This window comes from Cricetulus griseus, chromosome 4 (assembly GCF_003668045.3).
Source record: "Cricetulus griseus strain 17A/GY chromosome 4, alternate assembly CriGri-PICRH-1.0, whole genome shotgun sequence".
In the NCBI taxonomy this organism is placed as follows: domain Eukaryota; kingdom Metazoa; phylum Chordata; class Mammalia; order Rodentia; family Cricetidae; genus Cricetulus; species Cricetulus griseus.
In genome coordinates this window covers 187700313-187723155 of record NC_048597.1, presented here as the reverse complement: position 1 = coordinate 187723155, position 22843 = coordinate 187700313, and the positions used below count along the sequence as shown (strand labels likewise).

Below are 22843 nucleotides of genomic sequence, written 5' to 3'. Positions count from 1 at the left end.
CCTTAGTTTGGCAGAACTGCAGAAGTCTTGATGGCCACACCTGGCTCAGTCTTTCTTATCTGCTCAGCTGTCTCTCACTGCTAGAAGAAACCTGTTTTCCCACATACCGAGTTTTCCTCCCTGGATTCTGAATACCCTCTTCATTTCCTCTGTTCTTTGGACTGTGTTTTGGGCCTGGTCTGGAATGGGAATATCTTCTGCTGCCGGAGCGGCTTCTTTCTTGTAGCCCTAGCTGTAGCTGCAGCATGCCTCCTGCTCAGGGCTGCCCACAGCTCATTTATTATGTACCGATCTGTACTTACTTTTATTCTTAAACCAGTGACTCTGATATGATTAATGAATTAGCATGAATACTGACTCATTTGTTCCTTTGTATGGCATGGCTTATGGCTTAGGTTAGAATAATAGCTAATAGTTTTGTGTGTATATCATTCTACGTACATCACCTAAATATCGAATTCCCAGAAGACACATATTTTGTGCTTTTTATATTTCTTCCAGCATATTAATGTATTTGTATTAATGGCTAGCCAGGCATTAATCCTATTCCAATACAATTTTAATGTCAAAACAGAAGTGGCTTTTAGGAATTCCTGCCTCATCAAGGGCTTTCAGGTTTAAGTTGGGTACACGTTCTGTACACCAGAGAAGTCAGGTCCATTATGTCACATGACACACTCTAATTTGGAATGCCTTGGTTTGTAAGAGATTCATCTGGCCATGACAGATATTGAATTGTGACTCTATTAATGTCATTTTGGATCTGAAGTGTGTCATCTTTCGTCAAATGGTACTTAAAGTAAATGCTGTCTGTCAAAGCGACCTATGGCATATATCATAAATATCTGCACATAGAATTCTAAATGACCATGATTTTTCTTATCACACTCTCAGGTACCTCTTGCCTCTGCACAGATGAACATTTGAAAGTACCATCGTCAAACATCTGCAACCATGGAGACCTCGTCAATGCTTTCCTCACTGAATGATGAGTGCAGATCTGACAACTACATCGAGCCGCACTACAAGGAGTGGTACCGTGTGGCTGTTGACGCTCTGATTGAACATGGCATAGAAGCTTACCAGGAATTTCTTGTCAAGGAGCGAGTGTCAGACTTTCTAGCTGAAGAAGAAATTAATTATATTTTGAAAAATGTCCAGAAGTTTGCACAACACACAGAGCGTGGTTCTGATAATTCCTATGATGATGCCTCATCTTCAGGGACTTATTGGCCCATGCAGTCTGACGTGGAGGCTCCAAATCTTGATTTAGGCTGGCCATATGTGATGCCTGGACTCTTAGGGAGTACCCATATAGACCTCCTCTTTCATCCACCGAGAGCACATCTCCTTACAATAAAGGAAACTATCCGGAAGATGATAAAAGATGCAAGAAAGGTAGTAGTATATCTATTTTAAAATGCAAAATATGAAATGTGGACAAGTGCACTGCTATAATATGATGGAAACATATGTTAATTTAAAATTTTCTGGGTGTGGCTCATGCCTGTTATTTTCAGAAATTATACATACATACATATGTATGTATGTATGTATATGAAGCTTACACATTCCACATCTCTTTTAAGATTTGTGTGTGTGTGTGTGTTTCTTTGTTTGCTATAGAACTAAAAGCAAATTCTTGTTCTCAGAATGGTTTATTCTGTTATATAAACTAGAGCTCTACCTAGCTGTTTTCTGAATTAAGTATTAATGTATCATGAAGAATCAACTTTATGACAATTTATTTTCAAGCAAAGTTCTGAAGCACTTAGCAGTTTGGGGCCTTATACTCTTTATGAAGTACTTATATTGCCTTATAAGTCTTATAAAAGTTATTTTAGAGCTCATATAAAACATCAGAAATATCCTTTTAATCAATGAAAATTATTACAATTTTCTTCCATCTCTCCTTTGTTTGTTTAAATGTGATGATAACCATGGAGGATATTTTTAAGACTATAGCAACATTTCCCATGTTTAAAAGATTTGGTTCAGCCTGGGCATGGTGGCACATGTCTGTAATCTCAGTACTCAAGAGAGAGAGTCAGTAGGGCCTTATGGCCATCTTTGGGAGCATCCTGGTCTCTATAGTGAATTCTGGACCAGCTGGAGGTAGTAAAACACTGACTCAAGATTTTTTTTCAAAGAATGGACAAAAATATGATTTTGATTTATAAAGTATCTATTAGGTCTATCCTGTATAATAGAGAAATTTAGGACATTAAAAGGGTTGAGGAAACACCCAAAAATGTCCTCATTTTTTTCTATGTATGTTGACATGACACAAAATTGCTTAAAAAAATAGTTTTATAAGTGTAAAAAATAAGGACCTCAGAGTTCTCAGTGACATTACAGTTTGCAAGACAGATCACTTATACGTAAGAGTCACACCAGTGAGACCCAGTTTTCTTAAGCTAGTGTTGGACTTCGGCTTTGTGATAGTGAGGCAACCCTAACCCTTTGAATCCAGATAACCTCACTTCTTACGGGGGTGGGATTGGGGGGCTGACTCCATTAGCAGCATTATGTCGACAAAAATGCTTATCTGTTTTAATTACTAAACATTAGCTATCAAATGAGGACATAGTAGTGGACCAAGCTTTTAGTGAATGAACTAAACTGCCTGTCAAATTTTCTGAACTGATATATTTTAAAAACTCCCCTTTCTTTAGTGCTGGGAGCAAATGATAAAATTACATTTTATGAATAAAGTGAGAATTCCAACAACATAATAACAAGGGCCACTTACCAATGTTTGCTAATCTCCATCAGGAGACATAATCTACCTTGAGTCCCAGTTTTAAAGGTGAACTAGTGAGTGCATCAGAGTAGTGGCATACACACTGATCGGCCTCCCCTGAGCTGTGAGACCGTAAACATGATGCAAGTAGTAACATATATTTTCAGCCAGCCCCGCCCCCCATAGAAACTGAGCATTAGTCAGGACCTGTCCAGATATAATTCTTCCTAATGTAGCTCAGTGTATTTAATGAGCCTGTACAATAGTATCTTTTTCTGGAAACTCCCACTTGAATTGGGGCTTCCAGAGGAACTGAAAGTCTATACTGTAAAGCAAGATTATGCTCTGCTTCTTGTCTATACAATCAAAATGGCATAAAATTGAAAAAGCATTTCATCATATTGTATACATGCTGGCTTAAAGAAAATTATTTGATATTATAAATTGAATATATTGAGTGGAGCATAAATCATGGAAGATAGTTTGCTGCTTCAGGAGATCAAATACTCTCATCTCTCTTCAGATGCAGTGATTATCAATGTCTAGTTGGCTCTATTCATAAAGGGGACTGCATCAGGGGTACTTTATCTCAGGGACTTTAGACATCCCTTCAGAAATCACTCCATTTATTTACAGATTTTGAAAGGATACAGTACTCAGGAAATTCTGTAGTATCTCTCCCCCCCCCTTTTTTTAAAATTCATATTTACCCCATAACTGGTCAATGTCTTCTTAAAAATTTCAACATCAGAGCAAATAATCAGCCAGGTACAGCATCAGAACATGTAACATCCAAATTCCAGATACTGAGGCAGGAGTATTGAGAGCTAGAGATCAGCTTTGGCTCTGTAGTGTGATGTCTAAAAGGCCAAGTTAATTAACTATGCAGAGAGAAAAAATACTATAAAAACTGGCACATGAATTTTTAATTGTGGTCTTCATGCCTGCCATCTCTTCAACAGCAAATCATGCCCCATTCTTAGCTTTTATAATTCATGGATACCTGATAATCAGTGCTAAACTTCGTTTTGGATTTTTTTCAGAGGTTTAATTTTCTTTATTAGTAACTCAGTATATAGTCATACTACTGCATTGGGATGACCTTTTATCATAATGGTTTTTGAATAAGATAGAATTAAGTGGTAGAAACAAATTTATTGCTTCAGAGTTTCTCGAGAGAGTACAGCCTTGTCAAATTTTATAGAAATACAATGCTAAATAAATAAAGCTGGGACAAGGGACAGAAGAGCCAGGATCTGGTCCAAAATAAGATAAATCTATGTTTACTATTCCATTTGCAACTAAACTAAGATTTTTTTTAACCTCTTTGTGGGACTGCCACCCATCTCCCAAATAAATACCCAGAGTCCTAATCTAAATTATTAATATCTGGATCCTTAGCTTGGCTTGTTTCTAGCCAGCTTTTCTAACTTAGCTTATCCTGTTTTTCTTCTTCTACATTTTGCCTCAGGGCTTTTTACCTGTTTTTATTCAATTCTTTCTTTCCTTCTTACTCCATGACTGGCTGTGTGGTGGCTGGTCCCTGGAATCCTCCCCTTCTTCTATTGCTCTGTCTCATTCCTCTTTTTTGGAGCATAGATTTCTCTCTACCTGGCAGCCCCACCAATCCATCTCTCCTGCCGTTCTACTGGCTGTTCAGCTCTTTAATGGACCATCAGGTGTTTTAGACAGACAAAGTAACACAGCTTCACAGAGTTAAACAAGTGCAACATAAAAGAATGCAAAAAATGTGTGCATCATTAAACAAGTATTCCACAGAGTAAATGAATGTAAAACATCTTAAGCTAATATTCCACAACAAATGAGTGTCTTGCTATGCAAAATTCTTACATTCAGGCAAAGTGTGTAAATTCTGCTTGCTGTAGTGTCTGGCAGCTGAGGTATTTTTTGTTTTGTTTTGTTTTGTTTTCCTCTACATCTTTTTTATTTAAATTGGGAACAATGTTATTTTACATATCAATCCCAGTTCCCTCTCCCTCCCAGATTCCCATGTCCCCCACCAACCCCCATCCCATCCCCCTTCCACTCCCCAGGGGTGAGGCCCTCCATGGGGGATCATAAAAGTCTGTCACATCATTTGGGGCATGGCCTAGGCCCTCCCCGTGTGTCTAGGTTGAGAAAGAATCCCTCTATGGGGAATGGGCTCATAATGTTGTACACAGCTGAGGTCTTTATTGGACACCAAGCTCACCTTCCCATTCTTGGATAAAGGGATGATACCTCTACTTTGTTTTGTCTGTCTTTACTCAGAACAATTGTGTGTGTGTGTGTGTGTGTGTGTGTGTGTGTGTGTGTGTGTGTGTGTAATATATGTTAAATATGCCCTTTATGTTTACTTTATTTTTTCACTTGTCTTATTCTTGAGACTGAAGCCAGTGTCTCACACACACTGAACATACAGCATCTGCCATTGAAATATTGATTCCAGCTCCTGAATGCTTTTGATTGTTATTACTAAATTTTTCTTTCCAGCTTGTTATGCGATCTATGAATCACTTTGTTTTTCTGACTAGAATATTACTTTATAGTATTTAATTATATAGGTTTTAAAATTTTATACCTATCATTTTTTCTGGTTATTGCTTAGAAGTTATTTTATGATTACTCCTCTTCATTTTATGCATTTGCTTACTTTCTTCTCTTCTGAATTTCTAATTTGGAAAAGCTGACTGTAGCTACTCTCATACATGTTCTCTAAAGTAATATATTCCAACTTCCTAAATTCCTTTCTGTGCTTTTCTGTGTGGTTGGCATAGTTGCATATGTATCAGCTTCATGTATTCTAATAGTGTCCAACATGACTTTTCCCAGACAATTATTAAGATCTCAAGAAGTGTTCCCAAGATTATATATGCATATATGGTAATTACTGTGAACTACTCTTATGAAACACTCCTACTGATTACCTTAAGCAGTTATCTTTCACTGGAGTATCTTTCCTAGTTAATCCGTGGTTTGCATTTAGGGAGCTGTTACTTCTGATTTCACTGGATCTAAGTGTGTTCAGAATGCCGTTTGCATCTCTTCTCCCTCCTAAGTCTTCCAGCTAGCACAGCTTATTTTGTGCGACAGAAATCTTACTCCTAGGAATATGGAATCAGGTAGACTCATGAGCAGATGTGTAGTTTGAATTAGGGTGGAGTCATTCCTCCAGTACCACATCACTGAGGCTTTGGTCTCAGCTCCACCCTGAGTTCCTGGGAGTGTTTGTTTGGCCTTGCTAGTTGTTAGTAAGGCGGAAGAATATTGCTCATCACTGGGCCCCACAAATGCAAAGGTGAAGGTGAGCAGATGATGGCTGCTTTTCTTGGGAATCAGCTATTTGTATAAAATTAGTGCTAAATTAGGTATTTGCTCACCAGGACTCTGCAATAACTAATTGTGACACTGGACAAGTATTCCACCTGTTTAGGATCAGTATCTTCACTTACTTTGTAAAAGATATAAAGCAAAATCTTTTTGGTGTATTTTTGAAGCCCGGTATCCCTTTCTAAGCCGCTAACAGTTCTCACCAACTCAAGATTATTATAATGTCTAATTCTCCTGGCTGAGTTAGTGTACAATGTGAGTGAGCGTCATTGTGTCATAGTGTCACTCCCGTTTGCATCACTTTGCAAACATGTCCTGTCTAGCTAGGAGACACTTAAGTATTTATCATCACCTTCATTACACTAGGATCATCTCTCTCCCAGTGATCTCAGTCTCTGTTAAGAGTTTCCTTTCTCCCTGATCTCTGTTCCAACTCTCACTGTGTATCCGTTCATTAAATTTGACTCAAAATTAGTTCCTTCCTGGAAGTATATGTTGCTTTGTCAGATTTAATGACATCATTATTCAGTGGCATTGAATTGAGTATCATTTCCTTGAATGAAGTGCATTCTATGGTGGTGTGTGTTTATGTTTGAGAATCTATGAGAGAGAAAAGGTGGAAGGGAAACAAGAGAGATGTGGTTTATTCAGACAGGGTTTCTCTGTGTAGAGCTGGCTGTCCTGGGGCTCCCACTAGTGAAGAATGGCCTTCAACTCAGAGATCCACTTTTATCTGCCTCTAGAATGCTGGGATTAAAGGTGTGTGCTACTATTCCGGGTTGCAACTACATTTTATAGGAACAGATTTTAGCAGCTTTACAACGTTACTTGCTTTCATGATGATGATGATGACGATGAATAAGGACAAAGAAGAAGGAGCAGGTGGCATTCCACAAGGGCATGAAAGAACACTGACAAAGAAGAGATGGCATGTGCTGATTATAGGCATTTCCCTTAAAACACTATAGATTTGTTAAGATGAAGACCTTTGTATTCACTGAGGCTTCGTATCAAAGGTTACTTTTCAGGCTGGGTGTGGTAGAACATGTGTAATGATAAGTAGAGGCAAAATATTAGCCCTGTCTACATTGTGAATTCCAGACTAGCAAAGGCTGGTCTAACTAACGCCCAAAGCCAACAACAACAACAACAGCAGTAACAACAAAACAAAATGAACAACAGAGATAGCTTCATTGGAGTTCTTGATACTACAGGGGCATGGCATTTCTTTGCCTGCCAGTCTTCTCAATGAGACAGAGTGATACAAGTATGCAAGGGAGCCTTGATGGGCTGATCAATGTGCAACATGACATTCTGTGTTATAGGACTCCACTGTTCAGTTTCATCCTTCATCATATACTTTTGTATCAGTTATTGAGATCTTTTAAGTAGTCGATCCAAATGACCTAGAAAAACTTGAGCTTTTACCATTAGGCCTGGAAATGACACTTTTTTGTGAAAAATCAAAGTAGAAAAAACATGATACAGCTATGTGTGATAAGCACATCTTCAATCCTAGCACTCAGGAGACTGAGGCAAAAATACTGACAGGAACTCAGAGACAGGTTGGTGTACATAGTGAGTACCAGGCCATCCATTTGCCTGTACATGGCCATTTGCCATGAAAATAGATATCGGCAAGATTATTAGTTCTATAAAGTTATATATTTAAGATTCATTTTTAAAATACATCCCTTATGGGAAACACTGAAAATAGTAAATGGAGCAAGAAAAGAAAACTCAGCCAGTTTACAGGTGAGAAAATTTTTTCCATATTAGCTAAATAAGCAGCTTTAAAAGAGTTGGTGTCCCCAAGTATGTGTGCTCTTGTGTGTGTGTGTGTGTGTGTGTGTGTGTGTGTGTGTGTGTGTGTGTGTGTATTTTAATGCCTTTCACAGATTTTTAAAAAGAGTGTTCATTTGTTAAATACTAGATATATATACATATTGTGAATAATATCAAACAACTACCTCTGCCTCTTTCCGCTTCTGATTTTGCTGTAATAAAATGATAGAACTGCATAGTGATGCAATAATTTAACAGTATGGAGCACCCTGGGTACAAGTGATAAGGGGTTCCCTGTTGTGTGGAAATTTTAAAATTTCTGGTAATAAGGCTGCTTAGAAGGCCTCTGGCTTTTTATTACAGTGTAGCACTGGCAATTGAGAACACCATTAGTGATAAGGAGGGCTACTTCATCACTGTTCCTCCACCCATCTCTTCCTCATTAGTATCCCTCTCAATCACAGTTCTGAGATGACAGTCTCCCCGGCAGGATCGCTTTAGGAATAAGGAAAGTCTCCTAACTGTGCATAAATGTTTGCTACTAAATCATGACTCTCTCTTTGAATTTTAAACAGCAGAAAATGCGGTTTCCTTATCTTCTTTCACAAGGCAGGACTTTCTTTTAAGTCTTACTAATTTCCTACTAGTAATCGTGTTGATTTTTGCCTCTTGGATTGGAATGCAAGGGATTGTCTTAAGCAAGCAAATAAATGTGAAAGGCAGAAGCATTGCCATTTGGCTAAATATCAATCCAATATTCACTCCTGAAAAATCCATAATGGAAAACATCAGTATCACAGGGGTCATATTTCTGCTGGCAGAAACTCGGGAGCGATTGATAGTAGAGCAAACATGATGCTTCTGTTTTTACAGACAGGCAGAGACGTGGAGAAAGTCCAAAAGTCCGAAGTCACCCAGCTGATCAGTGACCCTGGGCACTCACAGTAGCCAGGTTCTCCCCTCTTTTGCAGCAATGTGTTCCCACTCCAGAGCTCTGGCATAGCATGCTTACTTCTTTAGAAATGGGAAAAGGTAGCCTTGATCACTGAGTCCTAAGAGTAAATTCAGACCTCTGGATCTTTTTGCTCATACATTTTCTATTTTATTATTATTATTATTACTATTATTATTATTATTATTATTTGATTCTGTGTATATGAGTGTTTTGTTTGCATGTACATATGTACAACCGTGTGGGTGCTAGGAACTGAACCCAATACTTTGCAAGAACAAGATCCTCTCTGCATGCCTGCCCAAGACACCATCTGATCATGGGGATTTACCAACGCACTATAACTTACAAGGCTGCTCCATTAGCTGTTCATATGTGTGTAATTTCATGTATTTTTCAGCCCATTTTTTTCTCTTAGCTGTTAGTTTAGTCTTCTCACATGCCTGGAAGATTGTAGTGCCTTGGGAATTTAGTAGGGAAACCTTGAGGGATTTAAGGAGCGGGATTTAAGTTGGATCACCCAATTTCAGGTAAGTTCTGGGGCTTTATGATTCTGTCATCAGATAGTGGTCTATATCCATTTTCCCTAATTCCATGTAAATGTAACCCTTCTGGGCTCTCCTTAAATGCCTAAATGTTTGCCAGGGTCTCCTTTTCCTTAGGAAAATCTCAACTGCAACTTTCAACTTCCTAGTGAGTGTCCAAAGTGTTTTAGGTTTTCCCCCTTCTCAGTTACATCTTTTAGATTTCCTCATTGCTCACTGATTTCACGTGGATTCCATTTTCTGTGTGGTCAGGACTCTTTAGGCCTTTTTACTTTGGTAATTATGAGCTGAGTGTTTTTTTTTTGTTTTGTTTTGTTTTGTTTTGTTTTTTGTTTTTTTTTATCTTCTGAGATTAAAGGACAGCTCTTGATCACTGTTCCGGTTAGGCCTCAGTGTCCTGCCCTGTGAACTAGCAAATGAGAGCTGGGGGAGGTGAAACAAGCGCTCCATCTGTCCTTATATGGATCTTGGTCCCACAAACCTTGGATTTGATCTTATTTATTTTAAAAGTTGTTTTTCTCTGCCAAGATCAGTTTTTTATATGATGGTTGGTTTAATGCAAACCATTGTAGTCTGAACCACCCATGAATTTAATGAAAATGCTTCTAACTTAGGTGTTATTGAAAGGGTTTAAAATATAAAAGTAAAGTTTCACTAGAAAAATTCACTGGACAATTTTCTAAATTTATGTAAGTACTAAAATATAGATATTGCTCATCTGGGGAATCTTAAAGTCTTCATTTATTTTACTCTCATGTTGAGTATTTTCAACATTTGTGTAGATGGGAGCCATTCTGCCTTATTTTCCCCCTTCTTCTGTCTTTTTTTTTTTCTGTAACACAGGGTCTTGATATATAGCCCTAGCTATCCTTGAATTTGCTCTGTAGACCAGGCTGGCCTTGAACTCACAGAGATCTGCCTGCCAAGTGCTGGGATTAAAGGTGTGTGCCGCCACCATCTGGATTGCATATAATTTTCTAACTTTTTTTTTATGTAGGGCATAAAATCAGGGAACATTTCCAACATTATCTTAATGAAACTCTGTGAGTCAAAACTACATATGCTATGTTCTGTAATTAAGATGACACTGCTAAAAGAGGCTTTTGTTACTCGATTTTAGGATCTTAGAAAACCCACCAAGGCTTTGAAACATGCCACAAAAGTTTAACTCTGAGAAACTTAAGAGAGTTTGCACACTTCTAAATCTAAAGCTTTATTTGTTTATTAAGTTTTGGTATGTGTATTTGTGTGTGACTGAGTTTATACATATGCATCACATATGTGCAGAAGCTGTGGAGGGTATTGGAACCCATGGAACTGGAATTGCAGGTGGTTGTTATCAGCCATATGGGTGCTGAGAATCAAACAAACCAAACCTGGAGCAGTAAGCTCACTTAACCACCAGGCCAGCTCTCCAGCCCCATGTTTCTATATCGAAAGGTTAAAGCATGTTTTCAAGTAACACTATACAATTAAATGACCATGTAAAATTTAGTAGTGAGGTGTTCTGACATATGGATAAGTTTCACATTTAATCTATTTATGTTAAACATGATTATTAAAATTATATACCTCCACAGTTTTTTTCTTTGGGTTTTTGAGACAGGGTTTCTCTGTGTAGCTTTGGAGCCTGTCCTGGCACTCGCTCTGGAGACCAGGCTGGCCTCGAACTCACAGAGATCCACCTGTCTCTGCCTCCCAAAGGCTGGGATTAAAGGTGTGCCACCAACGCCCGGCACCTCCACAATTTTTTAAATATGGAAAGATCAAAATTTATAGCCATAATTGAAACAAAATACAAGAATCTTATAACATCATATTAATTATAGTTATTTTACAAAATATGTTTGAAAACTTGCCATGTTGGACCTTTTTGGACTACATATGGATTAATTTTTCCCATTCACTAGTCACATTGAAATTAAAGATTGTCCATGAGAAGCCAATCACAGTTTCCTCTGTCATGTTTTTAAGTATGGATTTCAACTGCTAACAAGAGGATTTTAGAAACTCTGCAGCTCATTCTCAGAATTAAATATTTCTTTGTCTGCTGCCTCCCCATAGTTTTGTGAAACACAGACTGATTTGGATTCAATCAGAAGGGTTTAGCTTCAGAGGCATAGTCCCAGGAGCTCAAAGTCACACGTTTCCCCAGGCTTAGTTTCACAATAATGCATAGGTCTACAGAGTTTTATTTTGTTTTGAGAGTGATATGAAGAAATCGAAAATCTTAGCAATGTAACATTGCAAGAAATAATGGGACCCAAGGAAGGCATTCACCAGCAATCTTTAAAAGTTGGAGCCTCCCTCTTCCCCTTTTGTATGGGTTGGGCTTGGTGGTTCCTTTCCAGTAAGTAGAGCAGGGTACAGATGAGGCAAGCTTGGGACATAAGGCAGTCTGACTCTCTCTTGCATTACACTCTGAAGGAATCCCGAAGCTACCTCATGAGGTCACCTACAGCTTACATAGTGTTCATTGGAATGAGGAGCTGAGGTCACCTACCAACTGCCCTGTGAATGAACCATCTTGGAAACACATTTTCCTTCCCATCAACTGCAGACAGCTCTAGCCTAGCGCCAAAAGAGCCTCTAAGTGAGCACCTACAGGCTTTGCCCTTAGAGTCCCCATCCTCTTCAGCTATTAGATAAAGGTGTCACTGTTTCAAGTTTTCAGGATAATCTGTTGTGCAGTAACAGATAGCAAATACAGTAATATTTTCAAGAAGTCTAGTTTTTCCTGCTGAGAAAATGTAACTCCTGAGAATGATTAGTTTTAGTCATCAATTTCTCTTATACTAATAGTCTCTTCATAATGTAGTAAATATGCTTCAGAATATGCTATATCAATACAATTATTTTACAACTGTAAATTACCTAATAAATCATGTAAATATATAAAATGTAAAAGATTAGCAAAATTTTATTTATCAGCTTGGTGTTTTAATGCTTTATATTTTAAGGTATTTACTGATATAAAGGTTTATTACACCCAAATTTCATGTTTTTCCTTCTGTTAGATTTTTGGCATATATGGACATATTAAAGTATTCAGTCCTTTAATATAAGTTCTATGCAGAGCCAGTTTCTAAATTAAACCTGAAGTCACAGAAAGTACATCCCTCTACTAGCATTCCACAGTACCTATGTTTTGTCTCACTTTGTCATTTATATTCATCTCTAAAGGGTTCATTTTTGGAAAGGGAAAATTCTTCCAGGACTTCAATTTAATGATATGTATGGTGCTTCATTCGTGTATTAACTGGAGTCCTGTAAATGCTGTACGTGGCATGGTCTCCACAGACTTACATGACTTTCCCAACTCTTCCAGATCTGATGTAGGAATAAATGTGTCATGAATTTATAAGTGTGGCCCCCACCTCTTTGGACCGTGGTCATCTGTTGATTTTATGTAGACTGAAAGTCTCAAAGGAAAATTGGGGGAAGAAATCAACTTTGTGTAATTTTAACATATGTGCATGGTGTCTGCCAAGAGCTATAATCACACACACGCCACACATGATGTAAAACTACAATCTAGTCTGTTCAGGTGTCACATTTGAGAGAATTCACTTGAAGTGATTTTAATTAAGAACCTAAGAAATAGAACTCTACAGGGGTTTGTCCTCAGCCATCTGCTCTTTAGCTTAATATTTTTGTGGGTTATTCTTCTGGAGTACAATATGAAGCCTGCTCCTTAGGTGTTTTTATTTAATAAATGGCTCAGAAAAGAGTAGCAAGTCCCTAGAAATCAGGATTAAAATAAAAATAATGATTTGTTTGGCCAAAAAGTATTAGCAATGAGCAGGTGCAAACTCATTATTATAGCTTTAGAAAGAACTTTAAGCCCATACACAGGCATGAAACCTAGATTCTGGGTAAGTTTACCTGAATTTGTGTCTTAGCTCCATCCCTTGGCCTTATTCTATATGGGGGGGGTGGTACTATAAGCCTCAAAGAATATTTAAACTGACTGTTAAAATATTGTGTTGCCCGAGGATGCAAAGTAAATCTCCAGTTCCAAAGGTTAGGTTTTAATTCAGTTATGGCTGGTGCCTTTAAAACACTCTTCATTGAGTGGAGTGTGGCAGAGAAGGGAGGTGAGGAAAAGCTAACATCTGTGCTGGGTGGTTTATGACAATTTAACACAAGTTAGATTTATCTAAGAGGAGAGAACCACAATTAACCAAATGCCTCCATAAAACCAGCCTGTAGTCAAGCCTGTAGGACATTTTTTTAAATTAGTGATTGATTGGGGAGAGTCGGCCCATGGTAGGTGGTGCCATCTCTTGGATTGTGGTCCTGGGTTCTATAAAACAAGGGGGGTGAGAAAGCCATGAGAAACAAGCCAGTAAGCAACACCCCCACCCTGTGACCTCTGCATCAGCTCCTGATTCCCAGTTCCTGCCTTGTATGAGTTCCTCTCCTGACTTCCTTCAGTGAGGAACAGTAACTTGAAAGGGTGAGCCAAATAAACCCTTCCCTCCCCAAGTTGCTTTGTCCATGGTGTTTCATCACAGCAATAGAAACCCTAACTAAGATAATATCCAAAGCCTAATAAAATGAGAAGGGATGTTTAAAGAGAGAGTGAAGAAATTATTGCTTTTCAGCCTAGAGATAATGAGGCTTTTTAAGCTGGAACCATTGTGAGCTGAGGACCACAGAGGGATACTCCGGTGATATCTCAAGGTCCCTTTGTTCTTATGAAAGTTACATTATTCTCCCTGTGCTTCCTTGAAACTTGTACATTTGTGTTTATATATAAGACTTTATACCCTTGGGTAGGTGGGCCAGTTTGGCTTTTCCTGAGTTCTAGTTTAATTTGTTTAAGTAGTGTGTGCTCAAACACACTTGTTCCTTTTTGAAGTCTGAACAGTTATTCATTCTGAAAATAATCATCTGATGTTCATATTTTTCCCTTCTGTTTAGTGTGTGTGTGTGTGTGTGTGTGTGTGTGTGTGTGTGTGCGCGCGCGCGCATGCGCGCGCGCGCATTGTATATAATGACTGTTTCTCTAAGGAAGGCCCTAGAATGGTGGTTCTCAACCTGTGGGTTGTGACTCCTTTTGCAAACCTCTATCTCCAAAAATATTTACACTACAATTCACTAGCAGTAGCAAAATTACAGTTATGAAGTAGCAACAAAAATAATTTTATGGTTGGGTCTCACCACATGAGGAACTGTATTAAGGGTCGTAGCATTAGAAAGGTTGAGATCCACCACCCTAGAATATACTGACTGTTGGTGCTGATAGTCTTACAATTGTCATTTTGTTCTCTTACATTTAAATGACTTCTGTGTGGTAGTTTCTAGAAGTTGTGAGAGAATAACACACATTTACAAGTATTTTACATTAAAGCTGACAGAATGAAAATGGCAAAATATTTTGATACTTGAATTCTCATTTTGATTATTGTCAGGGAAATGCACTAGGTTTGAGATTACACATGTCAGGCAAAGTCCTTGGAACTTGTCTAATAAAAATTAATTTGCTGATTAAACATAACCGAGAATAATGGCATTTCTAGGTTTGCAAAGTTACAGTGAAATGATAGGAATTCAAAACAGTATGAAACACATTTGACACAATTCTGACAGTATTCACCTGGAAGCCGCTCTACTATTCCTTACTTGGATCCTTTGTATCAGTGCTGTTAACATCGCCACATCCTTTCAAGGTCTTTTATCTGAAGCCCTCTAGGTAGGCAAGTCACTTCTTTACAGCACAGCTAGGATACTTTCCTGGCTAATCTTCTATTATACTGGTATTGCAATAGCCAATGGCCTAACTTAATAGGGAAAAATACAGACATATAATATTCTGTATATCCACACACATACTACCTGGATAGTATTGAATTCACAGATGGAATACAATCTTGGATATCATGATTAGTCACAGTTGATATAATCTCCTTGCTGACAGTGAGCATCATTATTTCTGTGATTGTGTGTTCTGGGTACTTTAAATGTTATAAGCAGGGAAGCCCAGGAGAGTTATCATATGACTACCTCTGTGTAGATGCAACATACCAGTGGCAGCTTCTTATGCTTCAGGGGAGTCAGAGATGGGGATGGCTGGTCTTTGTAGTCATTTATCAGATGTTGGGAATTGAGAAAATGGCCAGAAAGAATGAAGTACTGTCCACGATCTGTGTTCCTGTCCAGTATATTCTATACATTCACACTGGAGTGTCCCAGAGACCTTAAACTTAATACATCCTCAAGTAAGCTATTTATCTCTACTTCTTAACTAGAGCTTGAATTTGTTTTCTCAGTAGGATAATGTTATCACTATCTAACCACACATTCAAATTACTAACCTAGAAGTCATTTGTCAAATGACTTTTTCTCCCCTTTATTTTCCCATAACTTCATGTGAAATTTTCTCAGGACTAATTAATTCTCTCATTCACACATGTCTATCTGGTTCTGTATTCACTGTTCTTGTCACGTGAGTTGTTAGGGTCTGATCCTGGACCCTAGTACCCTTAAAAAATAGACTCAGCTCACTGTCCTCAGTATGCCGATTGAAGAGACACATTACAGTGAAAATCAGATAAAGGGGATTTATTCCAAGTGACCACACTGGGGAGAGGAATAAATACAGATGCTATTCTTTATCTGTGAAAAATGAGCTCCTTGCTTGTTTGATTTCTCCTACAGTCCGGAACAATCTCAGGTGTTTTTGATAAGATCTGGTGCCAGGGAGTGCATGAGGTGTCTTCCTTTGGGCCTCACATCATCCAAGCACAAAGTGTGAGGACCTTGTCACCAGTTATCAAAGTTTGTACCCACCTCCAGCACCAACAGCAGCACCCAGGGCCCTCGGGAAATGCCTCTTGAACTACCCTCACACCTTCAGAATCTTAAACACAGGGGTAGATCACCACGGCTGGCACTTAGAGTCCCGGTTCACAAATTTCTGAGAATCTAATTGATGTAGCTTCAGAGTATTTTCTCCAACCAACAGAACTGACACCACCCAGAAACGATGGTCCTGACCTCCTGACCCCTGTGCTTCTACTTAAGTGCTGTGATTTTACCTGCTGGCCCGTGTTTTAACAGGAGTGTTTTTGATCAGATGAAATTTGGAAACAGCTGTTGGTCCCATCGTAGCTGCACAGCACAGTTACCCTGGGGGCTTTTGAAATTACTAATGCCTGGCCTCGAAGCCATAAGATTTCAAGGGGCCTCTTACAAAGTTCTTAAGAGAATTTGGTGTGGAGCTCAGGCTGGGTCTCATGCTACCGAACTTCGGTAAGAAAGTGTTGGAGGGAAGGGGTGACTGAGAGCCTGGATCCAGGAGGCTCCAGCTGTACTCCTACTACCCTTGAGACAAGAGTTCCGTGGGGTGAACAACAAAGATGCCCCACAGTGAGCAGCAGGATTCAACAAGGATGGGAGATATCCTGTCACATTTCCATACATCAGATGTAATGCCAGGCATGGCTTGTTGCTAGCCATCTTCTTGCTGTGTCCTCTTGTGGTAGAAGGAGCCAATGAGCTGCCTGGTGCCAAAAATTCAAATTAGATACGTACAAAGTAATGATATTTATAATTTCAAAAGCACAGTTCCAACTGCAAAGGGAATAAAAGATCATTAATTCTAAAGCCAAATATGAGAGATCACAGCCTGGGAAAGCCGATTCAGGTTGCCCCAAATAAAATGTTCCAACATGGTAACAGTTTTGTCAGCTTTGTGTAGCAATAGAACAAAGAAAGTCATAAGTCAAAGTATTTAAAAATATATCAATGGGAAGACCAGATAGGCATGTTATAGCAAAACAGAAAAGCTCCCATATAGGCCTCAGATACTATTTGATGATATTCTTAGCTTTTGGATGGTGGAAGCTAGGGATCTGTTTGTACATTCCAAAAAGGATTTTACCCAGTAGTAATGAGAATGTTAGGACCAACACAAGAGGGAGACGATAAATGGGCATTTAATGAGCTAAATATGGCACAAAACAATATTTGTTGTTCACTACCTGTGGACCTGTCAGATTCCAGTGCTCCATAGCTGAAGTTCTAACTAGCCAGTTGGTCTTCTAAAACCTACAACATACATAGATATGCAGCTTCTACAACATATATGAAGATGCGAATGTAATTACTGCTACAGCATATTTAAGCTTACTGATGGGCCTTTCCTTCAGTTATCTTTATATATATATATATATATATATATATATATATATATATATATATTGAGCAAATGAGAGAGCTCAGGGATTAACAGTACTTGCTCCTCTTTCAGAGTACCAAGGTTTGGTTCCCAGTCCCTACATCAAATGTCTCACAACCACTTGTAAATCCAGCTCCAAGAGATCTAGTATGTCTGCCTCTCTGGATACTCTGCCCCTCTGGATACATGGTGAACATAAACTCATGCAGGCGTCCACATACACATAATGCAAAATGAATAAACTATTCTTTAAAAGAATGTATGAAAACAAGAACAAAGAGCCAGTCTATTTCTAGGTCACTGCTTTTCAATGGAATGAAGTGATGAGAGAAGAAGGGGGCACTGCCAGCTTCATCTGACCCCATGCCAGCACATCAGTCTCTGGGGGATTCCTATCAAATTGCTTCTCACTTTGGCCTCAGCATGAACATCAGTTGTAATGCGAGCTTTGCTTTTTGGGACTGTGCTCTTTCTGAAGATTACAGGGGAGGGGGGGCATAAAAATGTTGTTGAAGGACAGTCATTAGTTTATTTTTTATTTTACATTTATCAAGTTTAAAATTACTTTTATACTCAAATGGAGTACTTAAAACATAATGTCAGTGCTAAGTATTCCATTGTTCCTGTTTCCTTTGGTGACCAAAGAGATATAAAGCCCTGCTACAGATTTAAGTATGTCAGTGACAAAATGTGTGGGAATGCAGACTTACATACACACAGACACACACACACACACACACACACACACACACACACACACACACACACACACACTTCCATGCATGTATGTGTGCATCCATTGCTATTGCTTGCCTTAGGAAAACATAGATTCTCAACAGACTTCATAGCTCACAGCTGAATGTGAGATACTTTAAACCTTCCCTTCCACAGGAAAGTGAGCGATGCCAGAGCTGATGGATATGATATGCATTCCTGCCTCCCAACCCTGTACTACTAGTAAGAAAGTTTGTGGGTTCTGAACTGCAAGAACCATAGCCACATGTGAGCTAGTAAGTACTCACTGAGGGTGGAATGCTGCATATTGAATGCAACTACAGTTGTGAATTTGAACATTCAAAGGCAATCATAGGTCAAGATTTACATTTTTCAATAGAACATGACTTCTTTGGCACTGGAAATCTTTGTTGACTTAATGACAATCTCATGTATTCCTCATTTGTGGAGGAAGAATAGGGCATCTGTCTATCCTAGTGCAAATAGGGTTCTTGAGTAGTCTGAAAAGACCCTGAGGCTAAAGATAGTGTTTCAAAACATACTTCTATTGGTCCTACTTTCAGGCTATCACCCTTAAATACTATTACCCTCCTCTGAATTTGTTCTCCATGTGGACCTACACTAAAATGTCAGTGCAGGAGGGGAATCTAGAAAACACAGCTATGTTATAGGAAAAGTCAGTAAGGAAAATGTTTCTGATCTAACTGGTTTTTATGTTTACAAATCTCTATACATACAGTTCTCTTTTTCAATAACTTTTGGTCTGTTATAATATGGTAAATAGAACTCAGTCTTCTCCCTCATGTTTAAGAATTTTCTAGTATATGAAAAAATGTATAATGAATCACATGTTGACAGGAAAAAGCATTTTAAAATTCTGCAGCGTCTCAGCATTGTGTGATATAGAAATGTAATGAAAAGTAATCAGGGGGCTCTTCTTCAAAATAGCCCTGCTTTCTTCATTCTTTCCTGGAAAACTGGAAAAGAAGGAAAACAAATGTAGGTGCCAACTGAGAGTAAACCACCGAGATACTAAGTCCTTCCTTGACATGACCTGGAAGATGTTGCATATCAAGTATACACATGGTTTTTATTAGACAGGTATATAGAGAAATAATGTAGGTAAATCTGTACTTTGACAGTTTGGTGTGTAATGACAGGAGTATTGTTTTATGACCACTAAATAACTTGACGACATTTCTTTCCTCTAAGCTATCCTTTGCGTCTTTTTAAACATTTAGGAGTCAGTTCTCTTGCCACCCTGAATCTCTTTCTTTAAAAAAATCTGAATTAGAGGGATTATTTTACATGTCAATCCCAGTTCCCTCGCCATCTCCTCTTCCTCTGCCCCCCTCAACTAACACCCTACCTATCTTATACCTTTTCTGCTCCCCAGGGAGGGTGAGGCCTTACTTAGGGGGTCTTCAGAGTCTGTCATATCCTTTGATATGACCTATCATATCAAATAGATAGGGCCTAGGCCCACCCCCTTGTGTCTAGGCTCAGGGAGTATTCCTCCATATGGGATAGGCTCCCAAAGTCCATTACTATTCTAGGGATAAGTACTGATCCACTACAAGGAGCCCCATAGATTTCTAAAGTTTCCTCAGACACCCAAGTTCATGGGGTCTGGATCAGTTCCATGCTGGTTTCTTATCTATCAGTCTGGAGACCAAGAGCTCTCCCTTGTTCGGGTCAGCTGTTTCTGTGGGTTTCACCAGCCTGGTCTGGACGCCTTTGCTCATCAGTCCTGCTTCTCTGCAACTGGATTCCAGTTCAGTTCAGTGTTTAGCTGTGGCTGTCTGTTTCTACTTCCACCAGCTGCTGGATGAAGGCTATAGGATGGCAGTCATCAGTCTCATTATCCGGGGAGGGCATTTAAGGTAACCTCTTCTCTGTTGCTTAGATTGTTAGGTGTGTCATCTTTGTAGATCTCCAGTCATTTCCCTAGTGCCTGATTTCTCTTTAAACCTATAATGTCTTCCTCTATTATAGTATCTCTTATCTTGCTCTCTTCTGTTCTTCCCCCAACTCAACCTCCCTGTCCCCTCATGTCCTCCTCACTCTTTCTCTTCTCCCCTTCTCATTCTCTTAGTTCCCTGCCCCCCCCCCATGCTCCCAATTTGCTAGGGAGATCTTGTCCCTTTCCCCTTCTCCAGGGGGCCATGTATGTCTCTCTTAGGGTCCTCCTTGTTTATTAGCTTCTCTGGCAGTGTGGATTGTAGGCTGGTAATCCTTTACTCTATGTCTACAATTCACATATAAATGAGTACATACCATGTTTGTCTGTTTGTGACTAGGTTACCTCGCTCAGAATGGTTTCTTCTAGTTTCATCCATTTGCCTGCAAATTTAATGGTTCCACACCCACCCCCCTGAGTAGTACTCCAATGTGTAAATGTACCACATTTTCTCTATCCATTCTTCAGTTGAGGGGCATCTAGGTTGCCTCCAGGTTCTGGCTATTACAAATAATGCTGCGATGAACATCGTTGAACAGATGTCCTTGTTGTACGAATGTGCTTATTTTGGTTATATGCCTAAGAGTGCAATTGGTGGTAGACTCATTCCCATTTTCCTGAGGAATCTCCATTCTTGATTTCCAAAATGACTGTATGAGTTGGCACTCCCACCAGCAGTGGAGTGGTGTTCTCCTTTCTCTGCATCCTCTCCAGCATACGCTCTCATTGGTGTTTTTGATTTTAGCCATTCTTACAGGTGTAAGATGGTATCTGAGTTGTTTTGATTTGTATTTCCCTGATGGCTAAGGATGTTGAACATTTTCTTATGTGCCTTTCAGCCATTTTTGATTCCTCTATTGAGAATTGTCTATTTAGTTCTGTACCCTACTTTTTTTGTTTGTTTGTTTGTTTGTTTTTGTTTTTGGAGATAGGGTTTCCCTGTGTAGCTTTGGAGCCTATCCTGGCACTCGCTCTGGAGACCAGGCTTGTCTTGAACTCACAGAGATCTGCCTGCCTCTGTCTCTCAAGTGCTGGGATTAAAGGTGTGGGCCACCAACACCCAGCTACCTGTACCCCACTTTTTAATTGGATTATTTGATGCTTTGGAGACTAGCTTCTTGAGTTCCTTTTAAATTTTGGAGATCAGCCCTCTGTGGGATGTGGGGTTGGTGAATATCTTTTCCCAATCCGTGGGCTGCCATTTTGTCTGGTTGACTGTGTCCTTTTCCTTACAGAGGCTTCTCAATTTCAGGAGGTCCCATTTATTAATTGTTGATCTCAGTATCTGTGCTACAGGTGTAATGTTCAGGAAGAAGTCTCCTGTACTAATTCGTACTTTCTCTTCTAATAAGTTCAGTGTAGCTGTCTTTATGTTGAGGTCTTTGTTTGATTTGAACTTAAGTTTTGAGCTTGGAGATAGACATGGATCTATCTGCAGTCTTCTACATTCCAGCATCCAGTTATGCCAGAACCATTTGTTGAAGATGCTTTCTTTATTCCATTGTATAGCTTTCGAGTTTTTGTCAAAAATCAGGTGTTCATAGGCATGTGGGTTAATATCAGGGTTGTCAAGTTGATTCCATTGGTCTACCTGTCTATTTTGTGCCAATACCAAGCTGTTTTCAGGACTATAGCTCTATAAAAGAGCTTGTAATCAAGGATGGTGATGCCCCTGGAAGTTCTTTTATTGTACAGGTTTGTTTGGCTATCCTGGGTCTTTTGTTTTTCCATATAAATTTGAGAATTGTTTTTTTTCAAGGTCTGTGAAGAATTGTGTTGGGATTTTGATGGGGATTGCATTGAATCTGTAGATTGCTTTTGGCAAGATTGCCATTTTTACTATGTTGATCCTACCTATCCAAGAACATGGGAGATCCTTCCATTTTCCAGTATCTTCTTCAATTTCTTTCTTTACAGACTCAAAATTCTTATGATACAGGTCTTTCACTTGTTTGGTTAGTGTTACCCCAAGGTATTTTATGTTGTTTGTGGTTATTGTAAAGGGTGATGTTTCTCTAATTTCTTTCTCATTGGATTTATCATTTCTATATAGTAGGGCTACAGATTTTTTTGAGTTAATCTTGTATCCTACCACTTTGATGAAAGTGTTTATCAGCTGTAGGAGTTCCCTGGTAGAGTTTTCAGGTCACTTACGTAGACTATCATATCATCTACAAACATTGAAAGCTTGACTTCTTCCTTTCCTATTTGTATCCCCTTGATCTCCTTTTGTTATCTTATTGCTCTAGCTAAAACTTCAAGGACAATATTGAAAAGATATGGAGAGAGTGGACAGCCCCTTCTTGTTTCTGATTTTAGAGGAATAGCTTTGAGTTTCTCTCCATTTAGTTTAATGTTGGCTGTTGGTTTACTGTATATTATTTTTATTATGTTCAGGTATGTTCCTGTTATCCCTGATCTCTCCAGGACCTTTATCATGAAGGGGTGTTGGATTTTGTCAAAGGCTTTTTCAGTATCTAGTGAGATGATCATGTGGTTTTTCTTCTTCCATTGGTTTATATGGTGGATTACATTGATAGATTTTCAAATGTTGAACCAGCCCTGCATCCTGGGGATGAAGCCTACTTGATCATGGTGGATGATTTTT

General features: G+C 38.9%; 1 protein-coding gene across 1 annotated transcript in view; it reads left to right on the top strand.

Moving 5' to 3' along the window:
• The first annotated feature begins 954 nt into the window (after positions 1 to 954).
• Positions 955 to 22843, top strand: part of Fam83b (family with sequence similarity 83 member B) — a 49515-nt gene continuing 27626 nt past the window's right edge. The window contains exon 1 of the mRNA XM_027411130.2: positions 955 to 1398. Coding sequence (XP_027266931.1) covers positions 955 to 1398 — 444 coding nt within the window. The remainder of the gene's footprint in view (positions 1399 to 22843) is intronic.